This window comes from Scyliorhinus canicula, chromosome 12, assembly GCF_902713615.1.
Source record: "Scyliorhinus canicula chromosome 12, sScyCan1.1, whole genome shotgun sequence".
Classification (NCBI taxonomy): domain Eukaryota; kingdom Metazoa; phylum Chordata; class Chondrichthyes; order Carcharhiniformes; family Scyliorhinidae; genus Scyliorhinus; species Scyliorhinus canicula.
Window position 1 is genome coordinate 151,534,388 of NC_052157.1, and position 22,918 is coordinate 151,557,305.

Below are 22,918 nucleotides of genomic sequence, written 5' to 3' on the forward strand. Positions count from 1 at the left end.
TGAGCTGATATTAAACCCCCATAAAAACCCTGAGTTTAACAAAATGTTTTTCATGTGTTTGACCTGTATGTTACTAACCACTAACTGGTTAATCGAGGATCACATGGCTGGGAGATATTTGTGTAACCTACATTTGAAAACATTTAGCTATGGAATACTTAACATCCACGAACACATCAGACAAGTTCCTGGTGCGTGTAAGTGGATCTTTAATTCTCAGTGTGGGGTCTGTTATTACTCTGATAAATGTACAAGAGGAGGAATATGATGTAAATAGGATTTTCTGCCCCCCCCCAAACATCTCCAGCTCGGTTTTGAGTTTTTTTTCATATTAAGATTCAGGCAGTGTTTAAGTGGTGTGGATAAGGAGACGAGGTTGCTTTGTGACGTGTTAGAATTGCAACGGCAAAACAGTTTTTAGACAATGCGCACCAGTATTAAAGGGGCGATGGGCTGTTTCTGGTGGATCAGAATCGGGGATCTTGGTCCATGATTAAAATCTGCGTAAAAGAGGCGGCATGTGGCACTGTGGTTAGCACTGGGACTGCGATGCTGAGGACCCAGGTTCGAATCCCGGCCCTGGGTCACTGTCCGTGTGGAGTTTGCACATTCTCCCGTGGGTTTCACCCCACAACCCAAAGATGTGCAGGCTAGGTGGATTGGCCATGCTAAATTGCCCCTTAATTGGAAAAAAAAAATTGGGTACTCTAAATTTATAAAAGAAAATCTGCATAAATGATTGTCAGAAAGGAATTTCATTCCATTTCTCTCCCCATCATCAAGGAAAAGGAAGACTCTCATTAATGTAACAGCTCTCACCACCTCCCAAAACACTTTGTATCCAATGGAGTATTTTTTAGAGTACCCAATTATTTTTTTCCAATTAAGGGGCAATTTAGCGTGCCCAATCCACCTACCCTGCGCATCTTTGGGTTGTGGGGGCGAAACCCATGCAAACACGGGGAGAATGTGCAAACTCCACACTGACAGTGATCCGGGGCCGGGATCGAACCCGGGTCCTCAGCGCTGTAGGCAGCAGGGCTAACCACTACACCACCGTGCTGCTACCAATGGAGTACCTTTGAAGCATCGTTATCGTCGGAATGTCGGGGAATGAGACACACACACACAGCACGCTCCCGCAAACTGCAATGGCCAGACTGTGAGTTTAAGAATTAAATGATGTTTTGGGCTCCTTGGATACCCCAACTCGTGCTCTATGCTCAAATCCCTAATTTCCCTTGAACTTGAGTGCCTTGCTAGCTGGGGCCATTTCGGAGGGCATATTGCTGTGGGTCCGGAGTCACAGATGACTGCACAATGTTCAGCACATTTCGCGACTCCTCACACATTGGAGCAGTCCATGTCCAAATGCAGCAAGACCTGGACAATATCCAGGCTTGGGCTGACAAGTGGCAAGTTACATTTGTGCCACACGAGTGCCAGGCAATGACCATCTCCTACAGGAAAGGATCTAACCATCACCCCTAGAAATTCAACGGCATTACCATTGCTGAATCCCCTACAATCAACATCCTGGGGGGGGGTTACCATTGATCAGAAACTGAACTGGTCCAGCCATATTAATACTGTGGCTACCAGAGCAGGTCAAAGGTTAGGAATCCTACGGTGAGTAACACACCCCCTGACACCCCCCCCCCCCCAACCCCCCCACCCCAAAAGCCTGTCCACCATCTTCAAGGCAGAAGTCAGGAGTGTAATGGAATAATCTCCACTTGCCTGGATGAGTGCAGCTTCAACAATACTCAAGAAGATGAGGACAAAGCAGCCATTTTGATTTCTACCCCTTCCACAAACATTCAATCCCTCCACCATCAAACGGTAGCAGCCGTGGTGTACCATTTTCGAGATGCAATCCAGGAACTTGCCAAGGTTCTTCAGACAGCGCCTTCCAAACCCACGTCGACTACCATCTAGAAGGACAAGAGCAGCAGGTACCTGGGAAACCCACCAACTGGAAGTTCCCCTCCAAACCATTCACCACCCTGACTTGGAAATATATCGCTGTTCCTTCACTGTCGCTGGGTCAAAATCCTGGAGCTCCCTAACAGCACAGTGGGTGTGTCTACACCTCATGGCCTGCAGCGGTTCAAGATGGCAGCTCACCATCACCGTCTGAAGGGCAACTTGGGATGAGCAGTAAATCCTGGCCTAGCCAGCGACGCCCACATCTGGTAAATAAATAAATAAGAAAATGTAGGCCAGACCAGGTAAGGACGGTAGATTTCCATCCCTAAAGAGCACTTGTGAACCCGATGGGTTCTTACAAGAACCGATGGTGGTTGTCATGGTCACCTTTACTGAGACTAGTTTTATATTCCAGATTTATTAATTGAATTTAAATTTAACCAGCTGCCATGGTGGGATTTGAACACTGGATAACTAGTCCAGTGATATTTCAACATTATGCCACCATCTGCTTGAATTGCCTTGCTTGCTTGCTGTTCACCTGGTGTTAGTGACTGTCGAAGGCTGGGCGCAGGTCTCCCTTGGCGGCGAGACGCAGGCCTGTTTACCTACACTTCAGCGCACAGCCCCAGGTATTGGGACACCACAGGTGGGGTGTTGGTGGGGAAGCTACCTCGTGTTCCCTGGCAGCCTCAACGAACATTGACCCTCAGCAGAAGGTTCGACCAATGGAGTTGGGGCATGTGCCGGTGCTGGTGGGCTTAATCCCAAAGCTGTCTTTCCAGCCGGTGCTGTGCATTTGCTTATTTTCCCTTCGTGTTGGACCAAACCACAGCCTGGAAATTAAAGCAGACAAACAATTTAATGACAAGTAGGAGGATGAATGCCCTTAAGCGGCCTCTGCAGTAAACCGTGATAATTCTGTTTATTGTTGAGTTCTGTGTTCATTATGAAGGTTGGGTGCTGAGCACGCTTTCAAAAGACAGGTAAAGCTTTCTGTTTAGCTGCTGTTGTCAATATTGTTTGATTTTTTAAATTCTCTATCTTACCCCCCACAACCCAAAGATGTGCAGGGTTAGGTGGATTGGTCACGCTACATTTGGAAAAATAAAAATAAACCTTTTTAATTCTTTATTTTGTGCGGGGAAGCTGGTTTGTTGGTGTCGGGATGCGCGTGGTGCTGACCCTGCTCTTCCCTCTTCCGCACCTTCCTCCCTCACTGTGCGTGTCTCTATTTATGCGTCAGTCACACTGAATACTGTGTCAGCTTCTCGCTGTGTGGGGGTGTCATGTGTGCGCGCGCACTTCCTCCCTTGTTTCGGTCTCCTCTTCGGCCCTGTATCTGTTCTCTCAGCTCCCTGTGTCTCGCCCACTCGCAGTCTGTGTCTCTCTTGCCCCTTAACACGTGCTTCACTTTTTAAAAAAAAGTCTTTCCTTGTCCCTTGCAGACCTTTGAGACTCCCATTGCACCCCCCCCCCTTAATGTTTCACTCTTTGTCCCTTCCCCTGTTTCTGTTTGTTTCGTGTTCTGTGACTACCTGACTGCCTATTTGCCTTTAATTGTTACTCTCCCTCCCTCCCCTGTGTGTCTTCCACCTTCCCCTGTGTCAGTGAGTGCAGATCTCGTTCTGTCCCAATGTGGTTTAGTCTGTCTTCTGCTTTCCTTTTTCCCAGGTGTTTCTTATTAAGTGCATGTCCCACAATCCAAAGATGTGCAGGTTAGGTGGATTGGCCATGATAAATTGGCCTTCATTTCGAAAATTGCCCTTAGTGTTGGGTTGGGTTATGGGGATAGGGTGGAGGTGTTGGGTAGGGTGCTCTTTCCAAGAACTGGTGCAGACTCGATGGGCCGAATGGCCTCCTTCTGCACTGTAAATTCTATGATGAATGTCTCTGCCACTACGTGTCTTGACCTCTCTCTTGGCACTTTTTGTGTTTCTGCGTATGAGTCTATCTCTCTCTCTGGGTCTCTTTCTCTCTCTCTCTGGGTCTTTCTCTCTCTCTCCTCTCTCTCTCCAGGTGTCTGTGCAAGCTATTTCCTATCTCTTTATTTTGGAGATCTGTAAGAGTTCTGAACAATAGTGCTGTTTGAAGTGTGGAAATCCTGTAGGGGAGACCCTGCATCTGGCTGTAGAAATTCCTGACTGAATGATTGGATGCTCCTTGGGGCCGTTGGGAATGAGAAGATGTACAATTTTGAACATGAAACACACTTCCCCTGGTCAAGTAGTTGGATATTCGTGTTTAATAAAAAGAATCAGTGACCCGTGACTGTGGACTTGTTTCTTAATGTCCTTAAAATGAGGGACTGACAGATGGAGGGATGATGCGTTAAAGATGGCAGCCTTTTCACCTCCCAGCCTTGTATTTAAATCCTATTGCCTTTAACTGTTTCAGAAATGCTGAGCGATTATAATTTTGTATTAATCTCTTCAACTTCAGAAGCCGAATTGCCAGAGTCTGTGTCTGGGGGCTTTTCCCTTTGTCAGTGGTGTTGGACTGTCAGTGAGGTCCCTTCACTATAACGGCAGAGCTAATGGGAACGCCATTCAGCCCCTCGAGGCTGTCCCACCACCCATTAAAGATTCTGCTTGGGGCAGCACGGTGGAGCAGTGGGTTAGCCCTGCTGCCTCACGGCGCCGAGGTCCCAGGTTCGATCCTGGCTCTGGGTCACTGTCCGTGTGGAGTTTGCACATTCTTCCCGTGTTTGTGTGGGTTTCACCCCCACAACCCAAAGATGTGCAGGGTAGGTAGAGTGGCCGCGCTAAATTGCCCCTTAATTGAAAAAAATGAATTGGGTATTCTAAATTTAAAAAAATGATTCTACTTGATCTGTATCTTAACTCGCACCCAGGGCGCGATTCTCCGCAAATGCGGAGAGTCGTAAAGGCTGCCGTGAAACCGGCCGTGTTTCACGGCAGCCTCCGCGCCCCCTCCCGGGACCCGTTTCACCCCCCCCCCGGTCGGGGCTAGCATCGTGGCCCCGGGAAGAACGGCAGCGCGGGCTTAGCGAACGTTCGCTAAACCCGGCCGCCAAGACTCACGGTGGCTGACGCGCACGATGACGTCAGCCGCGCATGCGCGGGTTGGACGGCTCCAACCCGCGCATGCGCGAATGACGTCATCGCGCATATGCGTCAAACCCGCGCATGTGCGGTCCGTCATGCCCCTCAGCCGCCCCGCGGACTGATCCTGTGGGGCGGCCGAGGGACAAAGAGTGCACGGGAATCGGACCCGCTGCCCGCGATCGGTGGGCACCGATCGCGGGCCCATGCCACCCCGCGGCCGTGCCAATCGGTGGCATGGTTGTGCAGAACGGCACTTTGCGGCCGTTTTCACGAACTGTGATAGCAGGTGTGTTTAAATTCGTGAAAACGGCTGTAAAGGCCTGGGAATCGGCCCATCGGATGGGGGGAATCGCTGCTCGCCGTAAAAAAACGGCGAGCAGCGATTCGTGTCGTGGGGTGGGGGGGGGGGGGAATAGCGGGAGGTCGGGAAAAATGTCGGGAAGGCCCTCCCGCTATTCTCCGACCCGTCGTGGGGGGCGGAGAATCGCGCCCCCAACCTTTGTTCCATGTTGTTAAATACACATTAAATAAGTCTGTAATCTCACTGAGTAGGTTTCAAGAAAGGGGATAATTAATGCTGGCAGTAGTCATTGGGAGGAGCAAGATCATAGATCGTAGAATTTATAGATCTTAGAATTTGCAGTGCAGAAGGAGGCCATTCGGCCCATCTGGTCTGCACCGGTCCTTGGAAAGAGCACCCTACCCAAGCCCACACCTCCAGCCTATCCCCGCAACCCAGTAATCCCACCCAACCTCTTTGGACAATTTAGCGTGGCCAATCCACCTAACCTACACACGTCTGTAGACTGCGGGAGGAAACCGGAGAACCCGGAGGAAACCCACGCAGACACGGGGAGGACGCGCAGACTCCACACAGACAGTGACCCAAGCCGGGAATCGAACCTGGGACCCTGGAGCTGTGAAGCAACTGTGCTAACCACTGTGCTACCATGCCGCCAAGGAAATAAAACAAGGCAACCACTCTTCAGGGTGAAGGAAGAGAAGAAAATGAGGGATATGTTGAGGTTGAAATGAAGAGTGGTGGAAGGAGGTTCATGTAGAACAAAAGCACTGAATAGGTAGTTGGGTCAGGAGGCCTGTTCCTCTGCTGTACAATCTATGCAGTCCTTGTCCATGCACAGCAAGGCAAGGAGAACAAGTCCGGTTTGGGCCAATCACTGACATTCATGCCACACAAGTGCCAGGCACGGACCATCTCCCAACAAGAGAGAATCTAACCATCTCCCCATCACATTGAACGGCGTTGCCATCGCTGAATCCTCCACCTTTCCTGGCCCACAATCAATGATACAGAGGCAACTTGCCTCTCCTCGCTTTCCTGTTACTCCCGAATTTTTCCAAGGCCTGGAACACTGAGCTGGCCTCCTCGAGAGGGGTGCTGCCTGCTCCTTGTCCCACCTCGGTAAAACCCAGAAGTTGGATGCTTGGAGGAAATTTTCCCATCGTGCGCGCAAACCGTGTCCCGTTTAACCTCCTTCACCCTCACCATTCTGTAGTGTCTCCTTCCTTCCCTATGATCACCTGAGGAAGGAGCAGCGCTCCGAAAGCTAGTGATTCAAAACAAACCTGTTGGGCTTTAACCTGGTGTTGCAAGACTTCTTACTGTGCTCACCCCAGTCCAACGCCGGCATCTCCACATCATCCCTATGTACGGTATGCATTGTCTATAGCATGCAAGAAACAATACTTTTCACTGTATACTAATACATGTGACAAAAATAAATCAAATGAGGTTCAATTTCGTTCACCCCCCCGTTAAAATTCTCCTCGGCATCTTACAAATGCTCCTCACCATTTGGCTCGTTGGTAACCCATTACCTCAAGAGACTGTGGCTCCTAACCACGCTCCATGGCAGGTAAGATTTGAGAAATTAGCTGCTTTGCCTGTCGGCGTAGTCACTGGACTCCAAACTTTATTCACTGGTATGAAAGGCTCGGAGACACTTTGAGGCATTATCTAAAACCCAGAGCATTACAGCAGCAGATCTCACCCCAGGATTCTGGCATTAGCGCCATACAATGCCAGCCAGTCAGGGGATCTCAGGCAGCTTCAATGAGAAGGTTTAAGGATCGGGGTGAATAGATCTTGCCTTTTATCGAACTGAATGTTTGCACTGGGCCTCTGCAACACCCCTGAACCTGAAGAGGCTTAGATGATAAATCCCCCACATCTTATCTCTCCGGATTTCACCGGTGCCCCTTCACCTTGACTATAAAGCAGGACTGAGCTGGGTTGCCAATCACAATGGAGCGAGCTGAGTTTCGGTTTAAGGGGCTGAAAAGACGAATCATGCTGCTTATCGTCTTCGGAGCTGTTTAGTACATGAAGTGGATCTTGTCCCATTCAGTTCTAATTCTTGGTATCTGCCTCTTAATAGAACCTTGTCAAAAAAAAATGACATTAAAAAAAATATTCATGACTTGTTCCTGGAAGGGAGCTTCACGAACATGTGGGCGCTGGAGGAGATGTTCGGGCTGGCGAGGGGGAATGACTTTCGGTACTTGCAGGTGCGGGATTTCGTACGTAGACAGGTCCCGTCCTTTCCACGCCTTCCACCAAGGGGGATCCAGGACAGGGTAATTTCCAGGGGTGAGGTAGGAGAGGGGAGAGTCTCAGATATTTATAAGGAGCTTATGGGAGCGGAGGACACAGGGACCAAGGAACTGAAACTTAAGTGGGAGGAGGAGCTTGGTGGGGAGTTGGAGGGAGGCCTATGGGCAGACGCTCTGAGGAGGGTAAATACAACCGCATTGATTCGGCCTGATTCAGTTCAAGGTGGTTCACCGGGCCTACATGGCGGTGGCCCGGATGAGCAAATTCTTTGGGCTGGAGGACAAGTGTGCTAGATGTGGGGGAGGACCAGCGAACCATGTCCACATGTTCTGGGCGTGTCCAAAACTCAGGGGATACTGGCAGGGATTTGCGGACGCCATATCCCGGGTACTGAAAACAAGGGTGGCAATGAGTCCAGAGGTGGCGATTTTTGAGGTGTCGGAAGACCCTGGAGTACAGAAAGGGATCGAGGCCGACGTTGTGGCCTTTGCTTCCCTGATAGCCCGGCGATGGACCCTGGAGTACAGAAAGGGATAGAGGCCGACGTTGTGGCCTTTGCTTCCCTGATAGCCCAGCGACGGACCCTGGAGTACAGAAAGGGATAGAGGCCTGGAGGGACTCAAAGCCCCCAAAGACCGAAGTATGGCTGTCTGACATGGCAAGCTTTCTCGGCTTGAAAAAAAATCAAGTTCGCCTCACGAGGATCACTATCGGGGTTCGCCCGGAGGTGGCAACCATTCATCGACTTCTTCGCAGGGAACTAATCGTCAGCGGGGGGGGGGGGGGGTAGAATAGTGTAGATTGGGGGGGAAGAATAGGCGGGTCTATCTGCGAGAGTGGTACTGTTATTTGCACTATGTTTTTTGTAATTGGTATCTGCACACTAATGTTTATTGTTACTGTTTATAATGCCACAAATACCTCAATAAATTTGTCTGTTAAAAAAAAATAATTCATGTTCACACTTGGCGTATCCACTGTCAAAATGATTTAAAGGGACTGGGGAAATTTGGGGAGGTGGGGTGCGCAATAATTTGCAAGGATGATACTAGATCCAAGAGATAACATTTGGGGAGGTGCTTTCTCCAGGAAAGAGAATGCTGAGGGGTGCAACTTTGACACAAGGGCATAGTTCAAAACGGGCAGCATGGTGGCACAGTGATTAGCACTGCTGTCTCACAGCGACAGGGACCCCGTCTTCCCGTGTCTGCGTGGGTTTCCTCCGGGTGCTCCAGTTTCCACCACAGCCCAATGATGTGCAGGTTAAATTGTCCCTCAGTGTCCAAAGGTTAGGTGGGGTTGCGGGGTTGCGGCGGGGGAGTGGGCCTGAGTAGGGTGCTCTTTCAGAGGGTTGGTGTGGACATGATGGGCCGAATGGCCTCTTTCTGCCCTGCAGGGATTCTATGATACGTGGAGGTTAAGGAAATTGTGGTAAAATTGGGGCAAAGCTGGAGATCATCAGTAGAAAATAGTCAGCAAGTCCAATAGGGGAATTTAATAATAATAATATTAATCGCTTGTTGTCACGAGTGGGCTTTAATGAAGTTACTGTGAAAAGCCCCTAGTCGCCACATTCCGGCGCCTGTTCAGGGAGGCTGGTACGGGAATTGAACCCGCACTGCTGGCATTGTTCTGTATTACATGCCAGCGATTTAGCCCACTGTGCTAAACAGGAATCACTTCCTCACCCAGAGAGTGTTAGCATGCCGAACGCACCGCCACAAGGAATAGTTGAGTTGAATAGAATGGGTGTATGCAAAGGAAACATAGGTAAACGCATAAAGGAGAAAGGAATAGGCTAAACTGATGAGGTTGGGGTGGGAAATGGTTTGTGTGGAGCATAAACACTGATGCAGACTAGTGGACCCGTTAACCTACTTCTGTGCTAAAGGTTCCATATGATGTTCCCATCAGCCTCTGGCCAAAGCATACCTCTTCCTTAGAAGGCTCCGTTAGGATATTACAGAATGTTTGCCGTTCAGTGCGTCATCGCTTGGTGCCATAGACTAGAAGGAGGCCCGTGATTGCCATGGTTGTGGATCAGTTTTGTGTCAGTGTGCGTGTTCTGCTATCCCTGCCGTGGCTCAGCGCCCTTACCCCCGAGTCCGAAGGCTGTGACTTCCAAGACTCACTCCGGAGACCCGGGTGCAGAAGGTCCGGGCCGACGCACCCCCGGTGTCCCACTGTCATTGGGGGTCAGATTTCAAATTGAGTTCTAGTCATCTGGCCAGCTGTACGCCAAAGATCCCATGGCACTATTTGAAGAGCAAAGGGAGCTTTGGTGTCTGGGCCAACATTCAGCCCTCTTGTCAAACACAAATTCCTGTAGATGTCCAAAGATGTGCGGGTTAGGTGGATTGGCCATGCTAAATTGCCCGTAGTGTAAGGTTAATGGGGGGATTGTTGGGTTACGGGTATACGGGTTACGTGGGTTTAAGTGGGGTGATCATTGCTCGGCACAACATCGAGGGCCGAAGGGCCTGTTCTGTGCTGTACTGTTCTATATTCTATGTTCTATGTGAACGGCACTTCATAGATGCGACTTCTTTCCTGTGTGGGAGGAGATAGGTGCTGGAGTTGGGATACCCACTACCACGTGGGCAAGGAAATGAGATGAAAATCGCTTATTGTCACAAGTAGGCTTCAAATGAAGTTACTGTGAAAAGCCCCTAGTCGCCACATTCCGGCGCCTGTTCGGGGAGGCTGGTACGGGAATTGAACCGTGCTGCTGGCCTGCCTCGATCTGCTTTCAAAGCCAGCGATTTAGCCCAGTGCTAAACCAGCCCCAGAATGGCACTGGTGTCTCTTTCTCTCACTCTCTGGGTTATTATCCTTCGCGTATGTCTGTGTATCTCCCTCTTGAGTGCTTATGTATTTGCTTTAATGGGTGTTTCTGCTGTTGGCTCCTGAGGTATGGGTGTACTGGGTAACTTTGGATAGCTAAAAATAAACTTGCCGGATTCACTGCTCATGGAAAGATTTACCCCCCCCACCCCCCCAATCCACCCTGCCGATCCTGGTCTTTTCACCTCCCGGCCTTGGGAAGACTGGCTCTTTGGAAGCCAGCATCATCAACTTGGCACATCTCCCAGCATAGTGACAGTTTCCCATTCTCTGTCTCTAAATTTTCAGATCAGCTTTGTAACGCCAGCAAGAAAAATAACTCGGTTGCAAAATTGGCTCTCATAGGACCTTTCGCGCTTTGCAAGTGCTACTCATTCTCTCTCTTGCTCACTCACTCCCTACTTCTTTGTCACTCTTATTCTGTGTTTTAAAGTGGAATGCCTGTATTTTAATTGACGTTTTAAGATGTCAGTACTCTTCGCAGCAGGGTTCCTTGTCTCAAATCTACTCAGGGTCTCGGCATGTAACTGAAAAGGCAGCCTTCCATTTCCTTCCCCCTTTTGAGGGTTTTCAAACTGACGATGTTTATTCCTAAACTCCCAAACAATGGAGAGCTTGTCCCATTTTGTGATATTTTCCCCGGATGGGTTATTTACAGGTGATCCAAACTAGGAATGAATCTGAACATTGTTTTCCTTTCCTCTCTTTCAGATGGTCACACGAACAAAGAAAATATTTGTAGGTGGATTATCTGCAAATACAGTAGTGGATGATGTAAAGCAGTACTTTGAGCAGTTTGGCAAGGTAAGCGTGATCAAAGCTGCTGTAGAATGCGCAGAATTGAAACAACCATCTTAATGCTCTGAGTGGGACAGGGTTCCCTGTTTCCCGAGTTGGCCGGGGTTCTGTGCGTATAGTTACAAGGCCATGGACAATTCTGTGCATGATTCCGAGCCACTAAGGTGCCGTATAGTCCGGCTTTGAACATAGGAACAGGACAAGGCCATTCGACCCCTCGAGCCTGTTCCACTGCCGTTCCTGAGATCAGGGCTGATCTGGGATATTGTAAACCGTTTTCGCACACCTGGAATACGGCAAACAGTTTTGGGCCCCTTACCTAAGGAAAGATAAAGGGCGGCACGGCAGCACAGTGGTTAGCATTGTGGCTTCACAGCGCCAGGGTCCCAGGTTCGATTCCCCGCTGGGTCACTGTCTGTGCTGAGTCTGCATATTCTTCCCATGTCTGCGTGGGTTTCCTCCGGGTACTCCGGTTTCCTCCCACAGTCCAAAGATGTGCAGGATTGGCCATGCTAAATTGCCTTAGTGTTCAAAAAATGGTTAGGAGGGGTTATTGGGTTATGAGGGTAGGGTGGAAGTGAGGGCTTAAAGTGGGTCGGTGCAGACTTGATGGACTGAATGGCCTCCTTCTGCACTGTATGTTCTATCTACTGGCATTGGAGGCAGTCCAGAGACGGTTCACCAGGTTGATCCCGGGTATGGTGGGATTTTCTTATGAGGAGAGGTTGAGTAGGTTGGGAATGTACTCATTGGAGTTTAGAAGAATGAGAGGCAATTTATTTTTAAATTTTTTTAAATTTAGAGTACCCAATTATTTTTTCCAATTAAGGGGCAATTTAGCATGGCCAATCCGCCTACCTACCCTGCACATCTTTGGGTGTGGGGGTGAAACCCACGCAAACACGGGGAGAATGTGCAAACTCCACACAGACAGTGACCCAGGGCCGGGATTCGAACCCGGGTCCTCAGCGCCGTAGGCAGCAATGCTAACCACTGTGCCACCGTGCTGCCCTGAGAGGCAATTTATTGAGACCGATAAGATTATTCGGGGGCTTGACAGGGTAGACATGCTGCCCATAAAGGGAATCCAGGGTGATGAGGTTAAGTCCGGAAAAGTGGAGTTGAGGGTTAGCATTCCAGGTCGGTCATGATCTCATTAAATGGCGGTGCAGACTCGATGGGATGAATGGTTTACTTCTGCTGCGACATCTTATGGTCTTTTGCCCTGTTGGCTCTGTCCACCAGTCTTGGTTTTGATGCTTTTATAGCCGTGCCCAGCAAAGGTATATTGCTCTCTGTTTTTAAAATTGTTAAATTGAGCTGGCATTTATGATTTTAGTGGGAAGGAGTGCCACACCCTTGGACATTCATTGTGTACACCATATGTTTCCAATCAGTCAGGCTTCTAACCCGTGGCAGGATGTGCGTGAGCAGTCTGCTATTAAGACAATGGGACCCACTGGTGGATTTGGTCTTTGGGGTTGGTATTTCAAAGCCGTGTCTGTATGAGAGATGTATTGCTACCAATTTGTTTTGAGTAAACCTTTCCTTGCTGCCCACCACTCGCCATCCTCCCCTCTAACAAACACAGGGCAGGAATACTTGCTCCTGGCCTGGATGAGGATGCCCAGCCAAAGCTGACAGCAACGGCAAGATGTTAGGAGTGGGATTGATGATTGCTGGTGTTGAGATATTGGAAACTTTGAACGTCCCGACTCTCGTCCCCTTTTCTGGGGCTCTTGCGTCTTGGGTACCTCACCAATGAAGCCGTCATTAATGAATGCTCCCTGACCATGAGTAGCAATGGGGTATTTAAAACTCGGATGGCATCCCACTTGAACCCGCTGCCCTGCTCACCCAAAGGCAATGTGAGAAATTCCGATTGTTTCTAACTATTAGGCAGTCATGAGAGCAGAACGAGACTGGAGCTGGACAGGTTACATTTTCAGGACAGGCCACTTGAGAATAGCCTTGTATTCTTTCAAAATGTTGTGTAATTTAAAGAAAGGATTAGATATAGCTCTTGGGGCTAAAGGGATCAATTGAATGTTTTGAAATTGAACTTGATCGATTTTTGTTAAAGGAAGGCTCTGATGGTTACCCAAGGTGAGTAGAAGGTGTTAAAATACAGATCAGCTATGATCTAATAGAATAGCCCAATAGGCTGCCTTCTTGTACCCACATTCCTGTCCGGGTGCACCTTGCTTGCTGCTTCAGCTGAACTCGATGAGTTCAGTATCGATTGGGGATCGAACTGGGAACCTTTGTCTGAGCAGCTTGATGCACAAACCTGCTGAGCCATCGGGCCGGCTCCCGTTTAAGACGTTAATAGGAAATAAATGCATCAGTATGTGTCCCTATAAAAGCGAATTGAAGGAGAGTTGATGGGACTGTAATGCCGATGTGGATTGATTCGAGAGGGCTCCTTTCTCCCACGGTGCTCTGGAAGGAGTCAGCAGGATGTGAAGTTCCTGAGAATCTAAATGGAAAGTTTTAATTCTATATTGATTCTGGAGTGTGCCTCAGGCAACCTTGCAGTTAAAATCGTTTACTATATCCATAGATTGCTGCATTGGTGCCCTTGTCGTTTGTGCAGTTGGTTTTACTAAACCATCTTAATATAGTATACGAAGCCAGCCGACCGGGTTTTCGAAGTTGAGGGGAACATTTCTGTCCAAAACGTTACTAAAGACGTATGACTTGAAAGTACTGTGGTTCACGAGTACCGTTTAAATTGGTGTCAGGTCAGAACAGCATTAATTTATAGTAGACCTGGTGAAGTCTGCTTCCTTCCTGCAACCCAGTTTGATTGTGGGTTTTTGACAGCCTGCTCATGGAAACCTCTAAGCACCTGTTGTTACGGCCACCCTAACTGTTTCTGAAATCTAAAAAGTAATCTACATTTTACCAGCTTTGCGTGCATGCACTCTTTATGTCCATCATTCTCCAGGTGTTGCCTACCCAGATGCAAATCGCCCTGTCTCGCCTCGAAAGGGACAAGAAGTGTAAGGAAATAGTTGCAATGTTTCCAGAGAGGCCTCGCGGTGCTGACTACTTGAGCCTGGTTGGAGTTTCATAGAACATACAGTGCAGAAGGAGGCCATTCGGCCCATTCAGTCTGCACCGACACACTTAAGCCCTCACTTCCACCCTATCACCGTAACCCAATAACCCCATCTATCCTTTTTGGACACTAAGGGCAATTTAGCTTGGCCAATCCACCTAACCTGCACATCTTTGACTGTGGGAGGAAACCGGAGCACCCGGAGGAAACCTACGCAGACAAGGGAAGAATGTGCAGACTCCGCACAGACAGTGACTCAGTGGAGAATCGAACCTGGGACCCTGGTGCTGTGAAGCCACAGTGCTAACCACTGTGCTACTGTGCTGCCCAAATTGACATCCTAACTGACATTCCCACCATCAAAAGTTCTGTTCACCGTTGAACGAACCCAATGGTTTTTAAAAATGTATTTGTTCACTGGGTGTGGGCGTCGCTGGCTAACGAGAAGGTACTGATGAGATGCTGCCTTGCGGGAGGGAGTGTTAGGATTTTGACCCAACGATAGTGAAGGAACAATGATATATTTCCAAGCCATGGTGGTGTGTAATTTGGAGGGGATCTTGCAATTGGTGTTGTTCCCATGTGTCTGCCACCCTTGTTGTCCTAGGTAATAGATGCCATGGGTTTGGAAGGTGCTGTCAAAGGAGCCTGGGTGTGTTGCTGCAGTTTGCCCTGTAGATGGTACACACTGGTTCAGTTCAGTTCCTGGTCAATGGAAACCCCATGGATATTGATAGTGGGGGATTCTGAAATAGTAATGCCATTGAATGCTCAGACTCTCTTGTTGGAGAAGATCATTGCCTGGCACTTGTGTGGTGGCACTTGTCATTTATCAGACCAAACCGGAATGTTGCCCAGAACTTGCTGCATATGGATACGGAATGCTTCAGTATCTGAGGAGTTATGAATAGTGATGAACATTGTACAGTCATCAGTGAACATCCCCACTTTGGACCTCACAATGGAAGGGAGGTCATCGATGAAGCAGCTGAACATGGTTCAGTCCAGGACACTAACCTGAGGAACTCCTGCAGTGATTTCATAGAATTTACAGAGCAAAAGTAGACCATTTGGCCCATCGAGTCTGCACCGGCCACTGGAATGAGGATCTTACTTAAGCCCACATCTCTACCCCATCCCCGTTTCCCAGTAACCCCACCGAACATTTTTGGACACTAAGGGCAATTTATCATGGCCAATCCACCTGTGCTGCACATCTTTGGACTGTGGGAGGAAATTGGAGCACCCGGAGGAAACCCACACGGACACTGGGAGAACGTGCAGACTCCGCACAGACAGTGACCCAGCGGGGAATTGAACCTGGGACTCTGGAGCTGTGAAGCAACAGCGCTACCCCTTGTGCTACAGTACTGCCCTCACGCTGTCCCGGACTGAGATGATCTCCAACAACCACAGCCACCTTCCTCTATGCTCTGTATGACTCCAGCCAGGGGAGAGTTTCCCCCCTGATTCCCATTGACTCCAGGTTTGCTCGGGCCCCTTGATGCCACACTCGGTCAAATGCTTCCTTGATGTCAAGGGCAGTCACTCACACCTCACCTCTGGCATTCAGCTCTTCTGTCCATGTTTGAACCAAGGCTGTAATGAGGTCAGGGGCTGAGTGACCCTGGCGGAACCCAAACTGGCCAAACGGGAGCAGAGTTCTTGCTGAGTAAGTGCTGCTTGATAGCACTGTTGACGACTCCTTCCATCACTTTGCTAATGATGGAGAGTAGACTGTTAGGGCGGTAATTGGCTGGGTTGGATTTGTCCTGCTTTTTGTATACAGGACACACCTGAGCAAATTTCCACATTGCCGGGTAGATGCCAGTGTTGCAGCTGTACTGGAACAGCTTGGCTAGGGGTGTGGCAAGTTCTGGAACACAAATCTTTAGCATTTTTGTTGGAATATTGTCAGGGCCTTTGCCGTATCCTTAACACTGATTAGACTAGGTAGCTTGAAAGGAACGAACGCATTGTACTGGTCAAAAAGTAGGAAAGCAAAATATTTGTGGAATTTTGGGGAAAGAGCATTGGAGCGGGACTAATTGGACAGGTCTTTCAAAGAGGTACACAGACACAGCGAGCCGAGTGTACTGTATGATTCTACGATGCTTTGCTTGTTGATGTTTTTTTTTTCCAGATTAAAGTACCCAATTCTTTTTTTTCCGATTTAAGGGGCAATTTAGGGTGGCCAATCCACCTACCCTGCACACCTTTTTGCTGTGGGAGTGAGATGCACGTAGGCACGAGGAGGTTAATTGTGTGCTGTGTACGGCAGCACGGTGGCGCAGTGGTTAGCATTGCTGCCTCACAGCGCTGAGGTCCCAGGTTTGATCCCGGCTCTGGGTCACTGTCCGTGTGGAGTTTGCACATTCTCCCCGTGTTTACGTGGGTTTCGCCCCCACAACTCAAAAGATGTGCAGGTTAGGTGGATTGGTCACGCTAAATTGCCCCTTAATTGGAAAAAAATGAATTGGGTACTCTAAATTTATATTTAAAAAGATTGTCTGCTGTGTGATTTATAATGTTGCTCTCCCTTTAAAGCTGTACACCTTCTGACCTGCCGTGAGTTGAGCTGCGGGTAACTTGCTAGTTAGCCACAGAAAAAGTGCAGCACGTGTTCATTGCACCTTAGTCGTCGCATTTCAGTTAAGACCATAGACATAGGAGCAGAATGAGGCCACTCGGCCCATCGAGTCTGCTCCGCCATTCAATCATGGCTGATATTTTCTCATCCCCATTCTCCTGCCTTCTCCCCATAACCCCTGATCCCCCTATCAATTAATTAATTAATTAACAGTTGTCTCACTCTTACAGATTTTATTTAAAAATGGCCTTTCTTTGACAATAATAGACCACCAATTGTGTCATGCTGGTTGCTGCCAACTTAGATCCTGAAATTCTGAAGCACCTTCTGATCTGCGAATGCCCTCTAGTCAAGAAAGCAATTAAGCTCCGACTGACCCGAGGCTGAGTGTACTTCACAACAGTTGGAGTTTGTGGCTGTGAGCAGGGGCAGCTGTACCGGAGCAGCAGGGAGACACTGCGTCTTATACAGTGCAACACTCTTCATCCCTGTTAAAACTCTGCCTCACCTGTCTCGTGGCAGAAATGCCTCCCGATAGATTGCGAGAAAGCTGATCTGTTTATAACTTAGCATTTATCAGACAAGGATGTGAAGGTTTCAGAAAGGGTACAGGAAACGGTTCCCAGGATGAGAGACTTCAGTTATGCGGATAGAAGATTGAGAACCCGAAGATGATTAACAAAGGAAGCAGAGACGACATGAGGAAAAAGCTGTTTAAGCACCCATTGGTTAAGATGTGGAATGGACCGGACTCCCCCAGAGTGTGGTGGAGACGGTCAATTGTGGTTTTCAAAAGGGAAAACCGGATAATTATCTGAATAGAAAAGATTTTACGGAGTCAAGGAGTGGCTAGTTGATTGGCTCATGCAGCGATTTGACACTCAGACAATATACTCAATGTCCTCCTTCTGTGCGGTAACCATTTCCCCACCCCCAGGCACTCTCTCTCCCCGCAGCCCCTCTCACTCTCTCCCCACCCCCAGGCACTCTCTCCCCCCGCAGCCCCTCTCACTCTCTCCCCAGCCCCTCGCACTCTCTCCCCCCCATCCCCTCTCACTCTGTCCCCCCCATCCCCTCGCACTCTCCCCCCCCATCCCCACGTACTCTGTCCCCCCATCCCCTCGCACTCTCCCCCCCATCCCCTCGCACTCCCTCCCCCCCACCCCCTCGCACTCTCTCTCCCCGCAGCCCCTCTCACTCTCTCCCCACCCCCAGGCACTCTCTCCCCCCACAGCCCCTCTCACTCGCTCCCCAGCCCCAGGCACTCTCTCCCCCCCCATCCCCTCTCACTCTCTTCCCAGCCCCTCGCACTATCTCTGCCCCATCCCCTCGCACTCCCCCCCCCATCCCCTCGCACACTCTTCCCCCCCACCCCCTCGCACTCTCCCCCCCCATCCCCTCGCACTCTCTCCCCCCACCCCCTCGCACTCTCCCCCCCATCCCCTCGCACACTCTTCCCCCCCACCCCCTCGCACTCTCCCCCCCATCCCCTTGCACTCTCCCCCCCACCCCCTCGCACTCTCCCCCCCATCCCCTCGCACTCTCCCCCCATCCCCTCGCACTCTCTCCCCCCCATCCCCTCGCACTCTCTCCCCCCATCCCCTCGCACTCTCTCCCCCATCCCCTTGTTCTCTCTTCCCCCCCATCCCCTCGCACTCTCTCCCCCATCCCCTTGTTCTCTCTTCCCCCCCATCCCCTCGCACTCTCTCCCCCCCCCAATCCCCTCGCACTCTCTCTCCCCCCCCCCCCATCCCCTCGCACTCTTCCCCCCCCCCTCCCCATCCCCTCGCGCTCTCTCTGCCGCACGACCCGCTCCAGGCAGCCTCATGCCTACAACTTGCTTTCAGTACTGTCCTTCCCAGTGTTCATAGTTCATCCAATCTCAGGTTAGTTTCTGTTTCTGCTGATCGGCTGCATCACAAACAGATTCCGGGAGTAACCAGCCTGGGATTGGGTCTGAGAAGCTTTGCAACAGTTTTCCAATATCAGTTACTTGAAGGTCCAGGTTTGGGTGGCTGGCATTGAGCTTTCAGGTGGCTGGAAGTCGAATGCTCCGAGTGCTGCTCTGACAGCACTACCCCACTGATGAACAACTCGTGAAGTTCCTCGCTGTGCTCCTCACAGTTCACAATGTGTCCCAGGTTTTCTGTCACCCGCACATTTTGAAATGGTGCCGTATATTCCCAAGTGTAAGTTATTAAGCTCCATCAAGAAAACAGTCAGAAGTCTTACAACACCAGGTTAAAGTCCAACATGTTTGTTTCAAACCCTAGCTTCCGGAGCGCAGCTCCTTCCTTTCAGTGCTCTGAAAGCTCGTGTTTGAAACAAACATGTTGGACTTTAACCTGGTGCTGTAAGACTTCTTACTGTGCTCACCCCAGTCCAACGCCGGCATCTCCACATCATGGCTAACATCAAGAAAAAACAGTAGGGCGGCATGTGGCACAGTGGAAAGCACTGGGACTGCGGTGCTGAAGACCCAGGTTCGATCCCGGCTCTGGGTCACTGTCCGTGTGGAGTTTGCACATTCTCCCCGTGTCAGCGTGTGTTTCGCCTCCACAACCCAAAAGATGTGCAGGGTAGGTGGATTGGCCATGCTAAATTGCCCCTTAATTGGAAAAAAAATAATAATTGGGTACCCAAACTTTTTAAAAAAAGAATAAACAGTGGCCCCAATACTGAACCGCTGGGAAACCGCTTGTACACATCCCTCCAGTCTGAAAAACAACTGTCCATCCCCTTCTTGTCTCCTGATCTATGTTGCCACTATGCTTTTTATGCCATCGAAGCTGTCTCTTCCCCCTACCAAATATAAAACACAAAAGAAAATGGTTCTCCAGTCCTCTAAATTGAAAAGATTGAGTGCTGACCAGCTCCCCCATGTTGTGTGCTCCAAAACGATCAGTCCCACTAATGAGGACCACTGCCCTTCATGATTCACTCTCTCTCTATTTTCCACTTCAGCTGATGTTGAATGAATGGATTTCTTAATCTTGTGGTCAGATGTTCATGGGTCATTCCTTTGGCCCCAAACGTTGCCATGATGCAGCCTTTTCCACTAGGATTCATGGTTAAATGAGGTAATTGCAGACTCTCAGTTCTTGTGCGTTGTCCAAATAATTGCACTGAGACACAGGCTCAAGCGTTTCCTCATCAGTCTTCCGCTCTTCGTCGGGATGGATATTAATCGTGAGTGTGGGTGATTGTGCCAGCCAGCTGGTGTTCTTGGTGTGAATTGGCCAGGTGTGACGTTGGCAGCGGGCCAGAGAATGGGTCGGAGTCTTTTCATGAACATCCTCCATGTCAGCCATGGCTCAATGACCTCCCAAGTCCAATGGTTGTGAATATTAAGACCCTCTTCAGAGATTGTAACACAAATTCTGGCTAACACTGCTGGCACAGTAGTGAAGGAGTTCTAGCTAACACTGCTGGCACAGTACTGAAGGAGTTCTAGCTAACACAGCTAGCACAGTACTAAAGGAGTTCTAGCTAACACAGCTAGCACAGTACTGAAGGAGTTCTAGCTAACACAGCTAGTCCAGTACTGAAGGAGTTCTAGCTGACACAGCTAGCACAGTACTAAAGGAGTTCTAGCTAACACAGCTAGCACAGTACTAAAGGAGTTCTAGCTAACACTGCTGGCACAGTACTAAAGGAGTTCTAGCTAACACAGCTAGCACAGTACTGAAGGAGTTCTAGCTAACACAGCTAGTCCAGTACTGAAGGAGTTCTAGCTAACACAGCTAGCACAGTACTGAAGGAGTTCTCGCTGACACAGCTAGCACAGTACTAAAGGAGTTCTAGCTAACACAGCTAGCACAGTACTAAAGGAGTTGTAGCTAACACAGCTAGCACAGTACTGAAGGAGTTCTAGCTAACACAGCTAGTCCAGTACTGAAGGAGTTCTAGCTAACACAGCTAGCACAGTACTGAAGGAGTTCTAGCTAACACAGCTAGCACAGTAGTGAAGGAGTTCTAGCTAACACAGCTAGTCCAGTACTGAAGGAGTTGTAGCTAACACAGCTAGCACAGTACTGAAGGAGTTCTAGCTAACACAGCTAGCACAATACTGAAGGAGTTCTAGCTAACACAGCTAGCACAATACTGAAGGAGTTCTAGCTAACACAGCTAGCACAGTACTGAAGAAGTTCTAGCTAACACAGCTAGCACAGTACTAAAGGAGTTGTAGCTAACACAGCTAGCACAGTACTGAAGGAGTTCTAGCTAACACAGCTAGTCCAGTACTGAAGAAGTTCTAGCTAACACAGCTAGCACAGTACTAAAGGAGTTCTAGCTAACACAGCTAGCACAGTACTAAAGGAGTTCTAGCTAACACAGCTAGCACAGTACTGAAGGAGTTCTAGCTAACACAGCTAGCACAGTACTGAAGGAGTTCTAGCTAACACAGCTAGCACAGTACTAAAGGAGTTCTAGCTAACACAGCTAGCACAGTACTGAAGGAGTTCTAGCTAACACAGCTAACACAGTACTAAAGGAGTTCTAGCTAACACAGCTAGAATCGGCCATCCTTTGGGACCCACACCGGCCGATCTTCGCGACTGGCACCGGCCAACCATCACGACTCGTACCAGCTGACCTTCGCGACCCACGTGTCCTGAACTTCGCAATCCACCATTTTCACTTGTTTTAATGGTGAGCCTGTTTGGTCCTCACTCTCTCACTTGCTTTGTTTTTCAATGTTACATTTCCGATAATGACTCCAGTTGATGATTTAAGATCTCACAGCATCCATTGAAAAAAATCAAGAGGTTTGTCCTCGAATTTGCCATGCTTAGTCTTCAAATGTCTTTCAGGTTTTGAGGGTTTTAAGCTTTTGTTTGTCAGTGCTTCCCTGCATGTAACACACATGAACTTTGAATCCTGATTTGCAGTGGCACATTTAATAAACATGATGTGGAGATGCCGGCGTTGGACTGGGGTGAGCACAGTAAGAAGTCTTACAACACCAGGTTAAAGTCCAACAGGTTTGTTTCAAACACGAGCTTTCGGAGCACTGCTCCTTCCTCAGGTGACCCTTCGAGGACCTTAGTGGACACTAAGAGGTAATTTAATATGACCAATCCACCTGCACATCTTTAGTCTGTGGGAGGAAACCGGAGCACCCGGAGGAAACCCACGCAGACATGGGGAGAATGTGCAAACCCCGCAGAGACGGTCGCCCTAAGCCTGGGAACCTGGGACCCTGGAGCTGTGAGGCAGCAGTGCTAAGCACTGTGCCACCATGCCGCCCAATGATGCTGTGACCATTGGAAGTCCCCCCTGCCCGCCCGATACGGAGAGATCGCAAGAAAGACCTGAGGAGCGATGTGAGGGGAGAGACGATGGCTCCTGTGCCACCAACTGAACAGCTTTAATTAGCTTTTTAAAAAACGTATAAATAGAGAAAGCAATGAAAAGAACACCACCAGATATGTACAGGATTATTTTCCCAGGATGGTCTCAGTCACACTGACAGCCTGTCTCTTGGGCATTGTGTTCTTTTCTCTTTCCGTCATTGGGATATAGGCACTAATGGCAGGCCCGGCGTTTAGTCTCTGTGCTTAATTGCCCCCTGAGAAGGTGGCGGGGAGCTGCCGCCTTGAACCCCCGCAGTCCATGCGGTGTAGGTACATCCACGGTGCTGTTAGGGAGGCTTTTGACTTGCTTGCGATAAAGAAACAGCGGCGATGTGGTTCCGAGTCAGGCTAGTGTGTGAGTCGGAGGGGGTGGTGCTCCCACGCACTTGCTTCCCTTGGCCCTTCCGGTGGGCAGAGTGTGCGAGTTTGTGGGGATGATGGATGAGAAGGGCTGAATCGTTCTGTGATGTCGCTCACCATTCCAGAGTTGGTATAAGCGAAACTTGAATTTATGACCTAACTGAGGGCATCCCAAAGAGTTCTACAGTGAATAGTGCTTGAAGTGCAGTCGCCATTGTTGCGCAGTTAAACGCGGTGGCTTTTTGATACACAGCAAGATCCCGCAAGTGGCAGCCGGGTGGTCGATCAGTTAATCTGTCCTTGGTGATGGGTAGAATGTTGATCGAGGATAAC

General features: G+C 49.4%; 1 protein-coding gene across 14 annotated transcripts in view; it reads left to right on the forward strand.

The window, feature by feature from the left end:
• msi2b (musashi RNA-binding protein 2b) overlaps positions 1–22,918 on the forward strand; it is a 547,783-nt gene that overhangs the window by 141,529 nt on the left and 383,336 nt on the right. For all 14 annotated transcript variants that reach the window (XM_038814534.1, XM_038814543.1, XM_038814535.1 and 11 more), the window contains one exon: positions 11,128–11,220. In XM_038814534.1, coding sequence (XP_038670462.1) covers positions 11,128–11,220 — 93 coding nt within the window. The remainder of the gene's footprint in view (positions 1–11,127; positions 11,221–22,918) is intronic.